Here is a 17485-nt window from a genome sequence, read left to right as displayed (position 1 = left end):
CCCTTTTTGCTTATACAAACCAAATCTTTTTTTATAATTGGCAACATGTCACTCTCTCCCAGTTTGTTATTTTCTACTTTGACTAGTTCCTTGCTGCTGCAGATTTTGTCCTCAACAGAGAATTAAGCTTTGTGTATTGTTTCGCACTTGTATTTTCTGTCAGCTTCTGTTTTTCAATCAAGTGGTGAATCAGCCGTCATGTTTGTAATCAGCCTTGGCTCTAATTAATAAGGTACTGATTTTAGCACAGGCACATTCATAAATGTACCAAAAACCCATATGAAGTATTTGAGGTGGTAGAGAAAGAGTGATTGAATCAATACTAGCTGCTTAAGGCTATGAGACATTCTGCTTTTTACTGGTGTGATGTTCTTCTGGGAAAGGAAAATGAGTTGCAAGGATATTTCTATATTCCTATCCCTCCCCTTGCAAAAATTAATGAAATTAAGTTTAATTTCCTCCCCACCACCAGAACCACCACCCATTTGCTCTGCTCCTCTCCTCCAGCCTGGCTTTGTCCAAGATTGGCCTTGAATTCCAGGATTATAGATAAATCTCACAAGCATTGTTACAAGAAAGGTCCAGAATAGGATGAAATCATAAGGGACCATTAAAAAAAAGTGCATTGTTCTTTCAATTTATTCAAAGCATTAATAATGTATTGGTTACAAAGGTTTAAGCAATGGGTTGCTTATTTGGGCAGAAAGGTTAGAGATTACATTTGTGATAACCTTCCAGGAGTACTTCCAATCAGCAATCGCTATCCTGGAAGTGAGGAAGCAGCCTGACCTCACCTCGGTCAAGAGGGCCTAGGCCTCAGGCTTCTTAATTCAGTCACAAGTTTCATACCTCAGACCTGGGCTTAGGCCTCAGGCTTCTTAATTCAATCATCAGGGATACAGGTTAGCTCCACGACTAAACATTAGTTCTTAATCAGTCATCAGGGACATAGCTCAGGCATGGGCCTAAGGTTCCTTTAGTCATAGAACCTAGAATAGTACTGCCTAGGAACAGGTCCTTCGACTCCCATGTCTGCGCCAACCACAATGCCATTCTAAACTAATCCCATCTGCCTACAGATTGTCCATATCCTTCTATTCCCTGCTTTTTCATGAGTCTGACTAACTGCCTTTTAAACATTTATATCATATCTGTTTCTATCACCTTCCCCAGCAGTACGTTCCATGCAGATGTCCACAACTCCAACAATTTTCATGTCATCTGCAAACTTACAAATCAGACCACCTACACTTTCATATTACAAATGACAGGGGTCCGAGCACTGATCCTTGAGGAACATCACTGTCATAGACCTTCAGTCAGAAAAACTCCCCTCCACAACTTCTCTGTCCTATAGGATCAAGCTAATTTTGCATCCAACTTACCATCTGACTTAATATATTGGACCAGCCTATCATGAGGAGCCTTGTTAAATGCCTCAGTAAAATCGACATAGACAACATCCACTATCCTATCCTCATCAATCATCTTTGTCACTTCCTTAAAAAACACAATAAAATTTGTGAGACAAGAACTCCCCCACACAAAGCCATGCTAACTATCCCAACTAAGTCCACGCTTTTCTAAATTTGAGTAAATCCTGTCCCTAAGAATCTTCTCCAATAATTTCCTCACCACTGATGTACGCTCACCGGCCTCCAATTACCTGGATTGTCCCTGTTGTCCAAAGGAACAACATTTGCTATTCTCCAGTCTTCTGGGACCCTGCTGATGGCTAAGTAGATTACAAAGATCTCTGTCAAGTTTCTAGCAATCTCCGTCCTGGCCTTCCTCAGTATCCTGGATGGATCCCATCAGATCCTGAGGACTTATTTACCTTAGTCATCTGATTCAGGTCTGAATATAGGCCTCAGGTTCCTTTAGTCATCAGGGATACAGTTTAGCTCCTTCAGGGCTGGATTACATGGAAACCCACATTTTCAGGTCCATTCAGTATTTGATGCACTTGTCCAGTGACCCAGGTTGTCTGCTGTTGTCTGATTCGTAAAGTGTGGCACTGGAAAACACAGCAGGTCAGGCAATATTCAAGGAGAAGGAGAGTTGATGTTTCGGGCATAAGCCCTTCATCAGGAATGTGGAATGGGAAGGGGCTGAGAAGTAAATGTGAGGGTGGGTGTGGGGGGGAGGGAAGGTAGCTGGGAAGACAATTGGTAGATGCAGGTGGGGGTGATTGTGATAGGTCAGTGGGGAGGGTGGGGTGGATGTTGGGAAAGAAGATGGACAGGTAGGTCAGGTCAAGAGGGCAGTGCTGAGTTGGAGGGTTGGATCTGGGATGTGGTGGGGAGAGGGGAGATTTGGAAATTAGTGAAGCTGATATTGATGCCGTGTGGTCGAAGGGTCCCAAAGTGGAAGATGAGATGCTCTTCCTCCAGACGTTGGGTGGTTTGGATTTGATGGTGGAGGAGGCCCAGGTCTTGCATGTCCTTGGGGGAGTGGGAGGGGGAACAGAAGTGGTTGGCCACAGGGCGGTGGGTTGTTTGTGTCTGAGAGATGTCCTCTGAAACGTTCCACAATTTGGTATCCTGCCCCCCAATGTAGAGGAGACCACATCAAAAGCATCGAACACAGTAGCTGACGTGGGTGGACATGCAGGAAAATCTCTGCTGGGTGTGAAAGGATCCTTTGGGGCTTTGGATGGAGGTGAGGGGGAGGTTTTGTCTGTTTGTCTCGTACTCTTGACCTTTGATGCTCATGTTGACTGCTCCACTCCCAGGGGCTCTGTAGCATCCCTCCTCTCACAGATATGGCAGAAACCTCTGTGTGCCTCACCCCCTGCCGTCCTCCAAGCCACAGTGTCCCATAATTTACTCCCATTGAGTTGGGATGTAGCTGGTTCTTGCAAAGTGAGGTTGCAGCCAGATTTGGCTCCTGGGTCTATTACTAAAATATCTTCAGTATGAAAAATTCATTGCCATATTATTTGTAACTAAAAGCTACATACGTGTCTCAGGGTGCTGCCCATATCCTAACTTTTGCTGCCATCCCATCCTTATGCTCACTGACTAATATCAGACTCTTAAGTTATAGGAGCAGAGGTTAGGCCATTCAGCTCATTGAGTCTGCTCTGCCATTCAATCATGATGGATAAGTTTCTCAACCCCATTCTCCCACTTTCTCCCTCTAACCCTTGATCCCTTTTCTTGATATTGTCAAGAACCTAGCTACTCAATGACCTGCCTCCACCGCCTTCTGCGGCAATAATTCCATTGATTCACCACTCTCTGTTTGAAGAGTATTCTTCTTATCTCCGTTTTAAGGCTGTGTCCTTGGGTCCTAGTCTCTCCAACCAATGGAAACATCTTCCCAACATCTACTCTGTCCAGGCCATTCAGTATTCTGTATGTTTCAATTAGATGCCCCCTCATCCTTTTCAATTTAGTTGCTTGGCCTCACTCCTGCCTGTCTCCGTAACCTTCTCCTCCCTTAAATGCCCTCTGGAAATTCTGCATTCATTCAAAGCTGGCTTCTTGGGCCTTCCTGATGTCTCTCATTGCACCACTGGCAGCTGTGCTTTCAGCTGGAGTCCCATCTCACTCCCCTCTTTTCAAGTTAAAAACCACATAACACCAGGCTGTAGTCCAACAGGTTTATTTGGAAGTACAAGCTTTCAGAGAGTTGCTCCTTCATGAGGTAACTAGTGGAGTACTCCAAGCTCCCTCAAATAAATTCAAATAAACCTGTTGGACCATAACTTGGTGTTGAGTGTTTTTTTAACTGTCCACCCCAATCCAACACTGGCACCTCCACATCACGACTCTCCTCTGTTAAGATGGTCCTTAAAACCAATTCCTTGAACAAGCTCTTGATCATCTCTGCCTAATATCTGTTCTTGTGATTCAGGGTCAACCTTTACCTGAAGGTGAAGGAGTTTTAATATTTTAAACATATGAAATGTCATACAGAAATACAACTTGCTTTTGAAGCATTTCTTTTTGCTAATAGTACTGTTTTTACCCAGCCTACTACATTCTTCTCGTTTGGTGAAGTATTTGAACCCGTTTGCAGCTCTTCGTTCTGCTTTCTCATGTTTCTTGATGTGCCAGGGGAGTTTTGTGGTGATGTTAGTCACAAAGTTACAGAATGGTCGTAAACAGTGGTAGTGTCCCCTCATCCGGAACTCACATTGCTGCAACAGAACAGAAAGTTATTAAAAAATTAGAGCAGACCTCACATTTTCTTTTACTTATCGTTGGCCGGGCCAACATTTACTTCCTGTTCCTGATTACCATGAAGAAGGTGGGGGTGAGCTGGTGTAGGGGCATCCAGAGCGCTTCGAGGGAGAGAATTCCCAGTGACAGTGAAGGAACAGAGATATGTTTCAAAGTCAGGATGGTGACTGGGAACTTGCCGGTTGTGATAGTGCTCCCAAGTATCCACTTCCATTGTGCTTCTAGACTGCATGGGTTATGGGTTTGGAAGGTGGTATCTAAGAAGCTGTTGTGAATTTATGTATTGCATCTTCTAGATTGTATATGCTGCTGTCACTGCGTGTTGGTGATAGAGGGAGTGGGTGCTTATGGATGTGGGGTAGGCTTTGTCCTGGATGGTGTTCAGCAACTAGGAGAAAGCAAGGACTATAGATGTTGGAGAGTCAGGGTCAAAAAGGGTGCCGCTGGAAAAGCACAGCAGGTCAGGCAGCATCCGAGGAGCAGGAGAGTCAACGTTTCAGGCATAAGCATCATCCTGATGAAGGGCTTATGCCCAAAATGTTGACTCTCCTGCTCCTCGGATACTGCCTGACTTGCTGTGCTTTTCTAATGCCATCCTTTTCGACCCTGGATGGTGTTGCGCGTCTTGAGTGTTGTCGGAGCTGCACCCATCCAGGCAAGTGGGGAGAATTCCATCACACTCCTGATTTGTGCTTTGTAGATGGTGGACAGACTTTACAGAGTCAGGGAGTGAGTGAGTTACTTCAGGATTCTTAGCTCTGACCTGCTCTTGTAGCCACTGTATATTATGGCTGCCCCAGTTCAGTTTAGGATAACCTGAATTTATCCAGCCTCTCTTCACAGCTCCATCCCAGGCAATGCCTTGGTGAATCTTGTCTGCACCATCCCCTCTAGTCCAACTGCATCCTTCCTATATAGTACGGAGACCAGGACTGCACACAGTACTCCACTTGTGTCCGAACCAAAGTTCTGTAAGGCTCCAACATGACCTCGCTGCACTTATAATCTATGCCACAAATGATAACTACCTGTCCTGCCACCTTTAGGGTTCTGTGGACAAGCACCCCCAAGATTTCTGTTCCTCAGAGTTTCCTCACATCCTGCCATTCTTTGAGTACTCCCTTCTCTCGTTCCTTCTCACAAAGCGCATCACCTTATGCTTTTTAGGTATCTTCTTCTCCTGCTCTGACTCTGAGTTATGGACTTTATCGAGCATTATAATGGGATCACATTGGAAGAGGCACTGACATCAGAAACAGGAGCGGAGTTGGCCATTCGGCCCATCAAGCCTGTTCTGTCATTCATTTAGATCACAATTGATCTTGAATTGGATAGCCTCCCAATAGCACTGGGGGGGGGGGGGGGGGGGAATATGTAAATCACAAAGACTGCAATGTTTGAAGAAGGCATCACCTTCTGAAAGGCACCTAGGAATGGGCAACACATGGTAACCCACCAAAGAAGCCCACACCCCCTGAGTAATTCAAAAAAATCATGTCTACTTTCCCACAGCTTCGCCCAATGATAGTGGATCAACACGAAGGTAGAGCTACATATACCTACATTCCCTCCTGCTTAGAAAATTGTTTATTTATTTGTGGTTACTCAAAAAAAAAGATTTCTAAAAGCTAGATAGAGAGAAACCATTTCTCTTTGAGGTGGGTTGGAGACTGGAGTGCAGCAGACAGGGACTCAATCTTAAAATTAGAGCAAAACTGCTCAGGAGCAAAACCAGGAAATAATATTCCAGACAATAGCAAGGAGCAAGTGTGAAACTCCTGCTTCTCGCCAACTCCTCACTCTGCCTGTTAATGGCTGGGATATTGGGAGGTTGTCAGGGCGTGTGGAGGGTGAGGGCTAACTCAGATTTTTAAGATAGGTTATAGAGTCATAGAGATGTACAGCACAGAAAATGACCCTTTGGCCCAACTCGTCCATGCCGACCAGATATCCCAACCTAATCTAATCTCACTTGCCCGCACCCGACCCATATCCCTCCAAACCCTTCCTATTCATATACCCATCTGGATGCCTTTTAAATGTTGCAACTGTACCAGCCTCCACCACTTCCTCTGGCAGCTCATTCCATACACATACCACCCTTTGTGTGAAAGAGTTGCCCCTTAGGTCTCTTTTATATCTTTCCCCTCTCACCCTAAACCTATGCCCTCTAGTTCTGGACTCCCCCACCCCAGGGTAAAGACCTTGTCTATTTATCCTACCCATGCCCTTCATGATTTTATAAACCTCTGTAAGGTTACCCCTCAGTCTCCGACGCTAAAGGGAAAACAGCCCCAGCCTGTTCAGCCTCTCCCTATAACTCAAATCCTCCAACCCTGTAAAGATCCTTGTAAATCTTTTCTGAACCCTTTCAAGTTTCACAACATCTCTCCGATAGGAAGCAGACCAGAATTGCATGCAACAGTCTGAAAGGGGCCTAACCAATGTCCTGTACAGCTGCAACAGTTGTTGAAGAATCGTTTCAAAGAGTGGGATACAAATGGAGATAAATTAAGTAACAGATGAGCCAAGATTCATCTCCTGATCCAGTAATTTATGACCAGCCACTTTTATCTGTTATGATTTCACCTGAAATTTACAAACTGTGTTCCTTTCCGTGACTTCCAATGGATTTAGTGCCATCAATTTGAATAAGGATTTGAATATGTTCAAAACCAAACAAAGCTTTCACTGGAAGCTGAGTAACTTTCTGTGACCTGCTATAAATTATTTGTTAACTACGCTTAGATCACCAACTGTAACTTCAAGTTGCTATGGGAAATTTACACGATAGAAACAGTTTTGTTCCATATTTTCCAAACCTGCTCAAACAAACTGTTATTGCACACCTCCAGGGGCAGGTGGGACTTGAACCCTGGACTCTGATATCACAGGTAGGGAACACTACCAGTTTGCCAAAGGGCTCAACAGCATAGATTTCACCAGCAGCTTCTGGATTTGTTTCTACAAATATAATTAACCTGATCAGTCACACGTCAGAGAGACCCTGCTGCTTTTTCAAGTGCAGTTTGGGCTGTTATCTTAAAACTTTCTCCTTGCCCAACTTTAAATCTATTCCCATTTGTCTGTCGAATACTTGCCATTTGCCTCAACGACACTCAAGAAGCTTGAAACCGCCCAGGAGAAAACAGTCTGCCCACTGGTAGCCCAACCACCACCTTCAACACTCATTCCTTCCATCGCTGACCCTCAATAACAGCAGTGTGTACCATCTACAGGATGTGTTGCAACAACTCACCAAGGCTCCTTCCAAACCTAAGACACTTCCATCTAGAAGGACAAGGGCAGCAGATACATGGGAACACTGCCACCTGCAAGTTCCCCTCCAAGCCACTTACCGTCCTGCCTTGGAAATAGATTGCTGTTCCTTCAGAATCGTTGGACCAAAATCCCAGAATTCCCTCCCTCTGGGCATTGTGGACCTACCCACAGCGGACACACTGCAGCAGTTCAAGAAGACAGCTCATCATCGCCTTCTCAAGGGGCAACTAGGGACAGGCAACAAGCACTGACCCAGCCAGCAATACCCACATCTCATGAATGAATTTAAAACAAAAAGGATGGATTAGCCAGCAATACTAATATCTGAGAAACAGATAAAAGAAAAGTAATTAAACCAATAGAGCTATTAGAATATAAATTTTATCTAGAGGTTAGAATATTTTATTGAGTCACCAATAATTGAGAATGCAAAAAGTTTTGGTCTGGAATGTGTCATGTTCTGTAATCCTGTGTTACCTCTAGATAGTGCAAGTGAGGAGATCCCTGTCCAAAGGTTGCTGTGAGCTGGTCTTACCATCTAGTGGGTCCTGCACAATTGATAATGAAGAGGTCATTTTACTGCTAGCATACCTGATTCGGACAGAGGCACTGTAGAGAGTAGTAGGAGAACTGGTCACGCACATTGATGAGGTTGTTGTTGGGATTGATGTGATCGAGACAATGAGATTCAGCCTTCCCTGATGTTTTGCACACGTACTTGCAGTTTCCGAACAGACAGTGAAAATGGAACTTGTTGGCATATTTACAATCGGTTGCCAGACAGGGATCGCTGAAGAGTGTAAAAACCATGGTTAGAGCTGAAATTGCAAATGCTAAAAATACAAAGCCAAGGGACAAGTCTTACACTTGAATCAGTGGTGGGGCCTGTTCCATCAGAGTCAGCTGAACGCCAAATTCTTAGCTTGGAAACCTATCTCCACAAGCCAGAGAACAATGTCCTAAAACCACATACATGCTTGAGACATTGGTCACGTCATGAGGATAGTCTCATGTGTGCACTAGCACTATCCATCACAGACTAAGCTTTGGGAATTGGGATTTCTTTTCAGGCTTGACTTATCCAGTCTACCAGGATAGTTCCTTATTCATTAGCTTTTGCTGTGAGCTACAGCCTCAAATGTAATCAATCAGAGAAAACACCCAGTTCAAGATATACAACAAACATAGATAAAAAGTCACAGCTGGATGAGGCCCATCTGTCCTCGAACCTGCTGTGCTCCTTTAAGGACAGAATGGTACTACCACAAAACTATTAATCCAGACACCCAGGTAAAATGCTGGGGACCTGGGTTTGAATCCTGTTACGGCAGATAATGGAATTTGAATTCATGTTTTTTTTTAAGTTTGGAATTAAGAATCAAATGATGACCACAAAACCATTATCGATTGTTTGAAAAGCCCATCTGGTTCACTACTGTCCTTCAGGGTTGGGAATCAGCTATTCTTACCCAGTGGGCCTATGCACCCACAGCAATGTGGTTGACTCTTACTTGCCCCCGACAATAATGTTGGCCTAGCCAGGGATGCCCACATCCTGGAAATGAATAAAACAAAATGGCTGATACTTCCTGTGTCTCTTAATTGTCTCAGCTTCCAAAAATCTATTGATCCGTCTAGAATATACTCAAAACCTGAGCACCCAGAGCCCCGGAAGGGGTTAAAAAATGCACAATCTTTGGTAGAAATTTCCTTCCCTTTCATTCCAAAACAAAGATCTGTGAACCTGTTTCCCAACCTCCCTCACTCCTGATTCTCTGCAAGGGGACATCAGTCTCTGAGCACACTGCATCTTAAACCCACAACTAAGCATCCATTTATACAGCAATATGATCCCCCAAGATATTTTCACTGCCTTTAAATCCCTCCCAGTAATGTATTTTATATATCATAATACATACAGTTTTGATGTATTTAATGGTAGTTGTAAATTCATAGTGACATTCTGACATTCACAGCTGCCTCAAATCCTTGTGAAATGACATTGATGAATGCACATTATAAACTTTCATGATGCAAGAAAGTTCATGATATCAATCACATAACTACTGTGAGATAATAGCCAACTGCTATAGGTTATACAGACAATAACAGATACCTGAAAATAGATTACATGTCTAGTTCACTCAAAGGGGCTTAGATGGTGTCACAAAGTAGATTCTCATTTTACAAGTTCTAAGGTTAGATTACTGCTCCATGTTCACTCACTGCTATCCATCATTTCTAACATTGAACAAACTGGCAACTTTTTTAGTTCAGACTGGTGAGAGAGTTCACTCCTGTGATGTCAAGATTTTATGACATCATTTCAATTTCAAAATGGTGAATTAAACCAGCGCCAGTCCAGCAAATTTGAGGTCAGAGTCAGGTCCCCATGTGACTTCCAGGTAATGATTGCGCCAACACAACACAAACTGTGTTTATACAGAGCCTCAAATGCAAAGAAGCATCCCCAAGTGTTTCATAGAAGAACAAAATATCAGACCGAGTGGGAGAGGGAGCGAATGGTGAAATATGCAGATTAGGTAGAAAAGTGAAGTCGAGGATCATCAGATCAGTCATGAATGAGATAAAGAAACTGCAGATGCTGGAATCCGAAGTAGACAGGCAGGAGGCTGGAAGAACACAGGAGGCCAGGCAGCATCAGGAGGAGAAATCAACCCAAAACGTCAACTTGTCCACCTCCTGGTGATGCTGTATGGCTTTCAGCCTCCTGCCTGTCTATTTTATGATCTCCTTGAATGGCACCATAGACTTGATGGGCCAAATGGCTTACTCCTGCTTCTACATTTATGATCTAAGGTCAGATGACCAATTACTTGGTTAAAGAGGTTGGTTTTAAGTAGTAAGGAGGAGAGTGAGGTGAGAGACTCCGGGAGCAGTAGGAGGGACTTCCAGAGTTGGGTCAAATTGGGGAAATCAAGAGGCCAGAATCAGAGCGGTGCAGAGAACTTGGATGGTAATTAGAGTGGAGACATTTACAGAGGGATAAAAGGGAATGGACATTAGGGATTTGAAAACCAGGATGAGAATCTTAAAATAAAGTTGTAGCTGAACTGGAGGACAGTGTAAGTTAGTGAGCACAGGGGTGGCAGGGGATAGGGACCTGAACTGAGTGGGGACATGAGCAGCAGAATTTTGGATGAACGTGTGAAACAGGAGTGTGTTGGAATAGTCAAGTCCAGAGGCAGCAGAGGTCTGGATGATCGTTCCAGCAGTGAATGAGCTGGGACAGGGCAGAGATCGGGTAGTTTGCAGATGCGGAAATAAGTGATTATAGCAATCGCATGTGTGATCAGACACCAAAGTTGTGAATTGGCTGGTTTAATCTCAGATTGTTGTGAAGGAGGAGGATGGAGTCTGGAGGAGTTTGGGAACAGGGTTTGGTGCAGATATCAAAAACAATGACTTCAGCCTTCCGAATATTTAATTGTGAGGTATTCATCAAAAACAGCCGAAGAAACCTGGCACTGTGTCCCATAGGAAAGGTGAGATGGTAGCTGTATATAAGGATGGTGTTACTGTGTTCTGAAGAAGGGTCACTGGACTCAAAATGTTAACCCTGATTTCTCCCCATGGATGCTGCGAGACCTGCTGAGTTTCTCCAGCAATTTCTGTTTTTGTTTGTAAAACACATCACTTTTTTTTCCGGTAAAGCACTGCAGATGCTGGAATCTGTACTGAAAACAAAAAGAAATGCTGAGGATCTCAGCGGGTCAGGTAGCATCCACAGAGAGGGAGCAAGCTAACATTTCGAGTTGAGATGGCTCTTCATCGGAGCAGTGCTCTTTTTGTTTCCGTTTTTCAGTCTTTTCTTAAAAATGCGGCGGGCCCTCTTTTCCAAGTGGGCCAGGCCCCCCCGCCCCAGCTGAGGCCTACACTTACTTCTCTTGAAACTGGAGGAAGCCGGGTTTGACTTGAGGCTTGGCATTCTCCAGGGATGTGGTTGCCAAGGGGGAGGTTGCCAGTGTGGATGCGGGGAGTTGCGGCATGGAGGCGGCCAGCTGTTTCCAAGCGAGCAGTGTCGGAGCGGCGGTGACCACGGCGGGGCCTGCGCTGGAGGCCAACATGGCGGCGGCGGTTACCATGGCGACGGGGGAGAAGGCCCCAGCCCCAGCCCCAGCCCCACTGCTGCATCCAGACCCGGACCCGGACCCAGACCCTCGGATCTCGACAGGAATCGTGGTCGGCAGGGAGGGCTCCGACTTCACTTTCACCGTCCCACCGTCTGACCGAAAGTGGAAGCTGCAGAAACCAGAAAGAGGCGCCGTGAGTCACACTCACTGGGCGACCGTTACCGTAGCTCATGCCGGCCCTTAGCAGCAATAAAATTCAAACTCTAATGGACCAAAAACAAGTTCTGAAGTGTCACTCAAAACGCTAACTCTTGTTTCTCTCCCCACAGAAACTCAACACGTCTCCTCACAGATGCTGAGTCCAGTGACTCTTCAGAACTCGAATAAAACAAATGCAGATGCTGGAGACCTAAAACAAACAAAAAGACCCCCATCAGAGGGGCATAGAGATGAACAGCACAGAAACAGACCCTTTGGCCCAACTCATCCATGCTGACCAGATATCCTAAATTAATCTGTCCCATTTGCCAGCATTTGGCCCAAATCCCTTCCTATTCATGTATCCATCCAGATGCCTTTTAAATCTAAAGATGTGCAGTTGAGGTAAATTGGCCATGCTGAATTGCCCATAGAATTCAGGGATGTGTAGGTTCGTCAGGGGTAAATCTAGGATAATAGGGTATGGGAATGGGGCTGGGTGGGTTACTCTTCAGAGGGATGGTGTGGACTTGTTGGGCTGAAGGGCCTGTTTCCATCCTGTAGGGATTTTGTGAAACGTTGTAATTGTACCAGCCTCCACCACTTCACTGAACTCAAAACGTTAACTGTTTCTCTCTCCACATAAACTCAGCAGGTCTGGTAGCATCTCTGGAGAAAGAAATCGAGTTAACGTTTCGGGTCCAGTGACCCTTAGAAGGGCTTTCTGTTTCTGTTTTTGTTTGTTCCAGATCTCCAACCTCCACACTCTGTTTCTCCCTCCACTGATGCTGTCAGACGTGCTGCGTTTCCTGAACTTTTTCCTCAATTTGTTTCAGATCTCCATCATCTGCAGTTCTGTTTTTCAGTTAAAAAAAAAGAAATTGCTGGAGAAACTCAGCACGTCTGACAGCATCTGTGGAGAAAGAAACAGTTAATGTTTCGGGTCCAGTGACCCTTATAAGGGGTTTTTGTTTGTTTTAAATCTACAGCATCTACAGTTTTAGTTCTGAAGACTTATTGGACTCTACACATTAATTCTGTTTCTCTCTCCACAGATGCTGCCAGACCTGCAGACTTTCTCCAGCAACTTATCTATTTGTTTCTGATTTCCAGCATCTGCAGTTCTTTGCTCTTTCTTGATTTTAGTTTTAAGAAAGGAAAATGCTGAAGAAACTCATAGCCCTGAAAGTTTATTTCCCTCAAAGTGCCCATGCAAATTCCTTTTGAAATCGGCAGTGATACTGCTTGCTGTGTTGGCAGGTTTTACCTCACACTCCCCTCCTTGCAGCTCACCCAAAATACTAAATCTTTCTCCTCCTTGTCTTTGTACCATCAGTAACTGGGACTGGTTCTTCTTAACCTCATCACCTCAACTAAATATTCCCCTTAACCTCCTTTTCTGTAAGCAGAATAACACCAACTTCTCTGACCTAATCTTTTTTTTAATTCTCTCATGGGATGTGGGCATTGCTGCCCGGACCAACACTTATTGCCCGTTCCTAGTTGCATCTTGAGAAGGAGATGTTGAAGTGCTTCTAGAACCACTGCAATCCTTGTATTGTCAATAGGCACAATGCTCTTAGGCAGGGAATTCCAGGATTTTGACCCAGGGATACTGAAGGAAAGATGATGTATCTCCAAGTCAGGGTGGTGAGTGGCTTGGAGAGGAACTTGCAGAGGGTGGTGCCCCCATGTATCAGCCGCCCTTGACCTTCTATGTGGAAGTGAGTCGTGGATTTGGAAGGTGCTGTTCTAGGAGCCTTCCTGCAGTGCATCTTGTAGATAGTAAACACTGCTGCTACTGAGTGGCAGTAGAAGAGGGAATGGGTGCTTGTGCATGTGGTACCAAAGCAAGTGGGGGCTACTTTGGGCTGAATGGTGTCAAGCTTCTTGAGTGCTGTTGGAGCTGCACCCATCCAGGCAAGTGGGGAGTATTCCATCACACTCCTGACTTGTGCCTTGTAGATGGTGGACAAGCTTTGGGGAGTCAGAAGGTGAGTTACTTGATTCAGGATTCCTTACCTCTGACCAGCTCTCGTATTCACAATATGTATGTGATGAATTCAGGTTAGTTTCTGCTGACTAAAATCCACTGCCCCCGAACCCACTTTGGTAAATCTCCCTCTGCACCTTTTCAAGGACCTTCCCATCCTTCCCAAAAACCTGGTATTTATTGATCCCATATCTGATATTTTAGCTGAGCCTTTGGCCTGTTTCAGATAGAGCAGACTGAACCGGAAATATATTACATCTTCCCCTCAATGATAATTAGTACAAGTAATTTTGAGACTGAAATCCCGGGTGGTGTCACAGCACCAGACAATACAGATTCACCACAAATCCCTCACAATCTTCAGATGCATTTCAATATCCTCTTTTAAGAACTGGTTGAGTTGCAATTTTTTGTTGTTGTTCGCAAAAGAAGCCTGTGTTACTTTTGGTTAATGAGGCTGTGATTTATTTGGGCCATTTGCCTGTTAAAAGGGGTCTCTTCACAGCCCTACAGTGAAGGTGTGGGGGTCTTTGTGTGGCTGATGAATCCATCATTTTCACACTTCACTCCAACTGCAAATCCCAGAGATTTCTTACAAATTGCAGCCACTTCATGTGATGTCATCAAAGTAATTGGACCTTGAATAACCTCTGCTTTTTTTTAATCTGCATAAATTATTTAAATAATAACTGATCTAAATTAGAATCATGCCTGGGTCAAAACAAGGTTATTTGGTACTTCATAAATATAAACAGGTATCAAATTAAAGGAGCAGAGGCCCCAAGTAGAGTGTATTAGAGCAAACTTATCTTTATTGATAAGGAACAGAATATTCAATAATGTGATCAGTTATTAAAAATTTTAATTAGAGAGAAAAAAACCAGACACAGCCTTAAGAGGGTCAGGGAGACCTGTCCTATGATTTTTTTTTGCTTCTGTCTCTTGTTCACTGCTCTGTGGCTAACAGAGGGAGAAATTTTGTCAAGTTTTTGGAACTACAGAAGACTTTATGTTAAACAGGCACTTGCTAGAATAGAACCTGACAAAAGAGAGAGGCATGTTCTTGGAGATTTTCAACTTGCACTCATCAGGGTAATTTTCAAGAATACCAAATTTCAAACAATCTCAACAATTGATACCATGGCAGAAAAGGGAACTGATTGGCTGACATGTCGACCTTGGGTAAATTTGCAATTTGTTCTGACAAATAGAAGATGAAAATCTTTTCAGAAATTTCACACATACCAAGGGCTATATTTTGACAATCTGTACAGAAAACACACAGAGGGAGAAACTGACTGCGTTATCCTTGACCCATCCCAATTTGCATTCGAAACAATGGATTTCGGGGGGAATTTCAATACGAGGTGCCCTGTACCCAATCTCATCAGCCATTGAGTAAGTATATAACATCTGAGGAGCCAGGACTACTTTCAAACCCTTCAAATATGCTAATCAGAAGCTTGCAATGCACTACGGTACCATGTCCCCTGCCTTTTAAAGAGTTCACTGTTTAAGACTGCAAGCTTAGATTAGATTACTTACAGCGTGGAAACAGGCCCTTCGGCCCAACAAGTCCACACCAACCCGCCGTAGCGCAACCCACCATTCCCCTACATTTACCCCTTTACCTAACAGTACGGGCAATTTAGCATGACCAATTCATCTAACCTGCACATCTTTGGACTGTGGGAGGAAACCGGAGCACCCGGAGGAAACCCACGCAGACACGGGGAGAATGTGCAAACTCCACACAGTCAGTCGCCTGAGTCGGGAATTGAACCCAGGTCTCTGGCGCTGTGAGGCAGCAGTGCTAACCACTGTGCCACCGTGTCTTCAGGTAGACAATGTTGCAACTCTGCCTGGCTCTGCAAGCTGCATACAGCGAATCAGTTGGTTTGTGGCAATGTCTACTTCATAACTTGTAATGTGTTTTACTGCGCTCAATAACCTAACCCACACAGTTAATCAATCCCTTGTGAATAACATAGTTAGATCTTTAACACATCGCCGAGTGTCCAGAGTTTCTGTCTCCATCCCCTCCCTTCTTTGGGATTTACTTTGAAGCGGACTGGACTGATCTTCTCAAGGTCCCCTGAGGTAGCCACCTGGTTTCATGTAGGTGAGCTAATTTTCAGCGAGCTCCATAGGGACAGATTTGGAGGTTCATTGCAAATAGGTCACTCCCATAGCTCATAGGACAAAGGCTTCTCTAGTTTTTAATAATGAAGGTTTATTAGAATTATATGTTCTATGACCATCAGCACTGATGGGAGAAAGTGAGGACTGCAGATGCTGGAGATCAGAGTTGAAGAGTGTGGTGCTGGAAAAGCACAACTGGTCAAGTAGCATCCGAGGAGCAGGAGGATTGATGTTTCGAGCATATGCCCTTCGTCACAAGCCTCATTCCTGATGAAGAGCTTATGCTCAAAACGTTGATTCTCCTGCTCCTTGGATGCTACTTGACCAGTTGTGTTTTTCCAGCACCACACTCTTCAACTCTGATCTCCAGCATCTGCAGTCCTCACTTTCTCCCATCAGTGCTGATGGTCATAGAACATATAATTCTAATAAACCTTCACTGATGGCAATGTACTGATTGTTTGGTCACACATATGTGGCAGATGTGGACCTTTGTACTTGGTATATGTCGACATTTATACTTGACAGGCATGGACATACACTAGGTGGATATGGACACATATACTTGGTGGATATGGACACATATACTCGATAGACATATAGATAATTACTTGGCATGCTTGACAGCTCCATCCAAGGTACTGAAAAGGGCACCACAATCTTCCACTGCACAATGGAAATGGGTTTTATGCAGAAAGTCACACTGGCTCTCACAGTAATCTTCTGTGGTAAATCTATGAATGAGAGATAACACATTGTCAGCAAACCATAAGCACCTGCTCAGTAGTTAGTTCCTGCAAGAATGATGTACGCGTTGCTGGTGCAGTTGAGAAGTTAGAGAATCCTTCATATCTCTATGTGGCAAACCATACTTCATACATAGACACAAAGACGCATCCACATATAGACACAGACATACCGATACACGGCATGCAGGGAGACACAGACACGTACTGACAGACACTGTGTCAAAATCAAAGACATGAATGCTCACTTATAAAAGTAGACAAAAACAGTATATATACACATAACCACTGACACATGCACAGATATACACGTGGACCCATACATAGATAGTCATATGCACAGAGATACAGACACAGGCACACACATAGATACACAAACACACACAGGTACAAATGCAGATACAGATACTTGCAACCTGTCACTGGAAAACAATCAGGACCTGGAATTTTGATTGCTTTCTTCCAGCCATATTCACACTCAAATTATAACACGCAGTGTGACACGTGGGCAGAGACAGACTAACACAATGTGGATTGAAATCGAAGTCGGGGTTTTGTGAGGAGTCTGCTTCAGAACGTGGTCTGATTTGATCCACTCAGCCACTGAGTAAGCTGCAGTAAGTGGAAATTAAACCTTTACCTGCGCAGGTATTTCTCCCAGAACTCCTGTCGTTTCTCCTGTCTCTGTGGGGTCAAAGCTTTATTCATGTAGGGCATCTGTTCTGCATCAGACTGTGCACAGTCTGGTTCTGTCTTGAGGTTCAGCAAATTGCTCAGTCCACTGCTGTTTTGGGACATCTAATGATAGAAATACAAGAGCTTACAATAATTCAGCAGGCA

The 17485-nt window shown here is 44.3% G+C and overlaps 1 protein-coding gene across 14 annotated transcripts in view; it reads right to left on the bottom strand.

Moving 5' to 3' along the window:
- Nucleotides 1–17485, bottom strand: part of casz1 (castor zinc finger 1) — a 402949-nt gene that overhangs the window by 27336 nt on the left and 358128 nt on the right. For 8 of the 14 annotated variants that reach the window (XM_043676242.2, XM_043676250.2, XM_043676244.2 and 5 more), the window contains 5 exons: nucleotides 17286–17443; nucleotides 16511–16633; nucleotides 11376–11735; nucleotides 8064–8262; nucleotides 3937–4147 (listed from right to left, as the gene is read on the bottom strand). In XM_043676242.2, the coding sequence (XP_043532177.2) occupies nucleotides 3937–4147; nucleotides 8064–8262; nucleotides 11376–11735; nucleotides 16511–16633; nucleotides 17286–17443 (1051 nt within the window). Of the gene's footprint in view, nucleotides 1–3936; nucleotides 4148–8063; nucleotides 8263–11371; nucleotides 11736–16510; nucleotides 16634–17285; nucleotides 17444–17485 lie in introns of those variants that run through there. The other 6 variants (XM_043676245.2, XM_087980258.1, XM_087980260.1 and 3 more) reach the window with 2 other exon arrangements.

The sequence above is a fragment of the Chiloscyllium plagiosum genome, unplaced genomic scaffold (genome assembly GCF_037043375.1).
Source record: "Chiloscyllium plagiosum isolate Xiang-an unplaced genomic scaffold, Cpla_swu_hap1 HiC_scaffold_37, whole genome shotgun sequence".
NCBI classification, from domain to species: Eukaryota; Metazoa; Chordata; class Chondrichthyes; order Orectolobiformes; family Hemiscylliidae; genus Chiloscyllium; species Chiloscyllium plagiosum.
The sequence above is the reverse complement of the archived record's forward strand: the minus strand, read 5'-3'. Positions and strand labels throughout refer to the sequence as shown.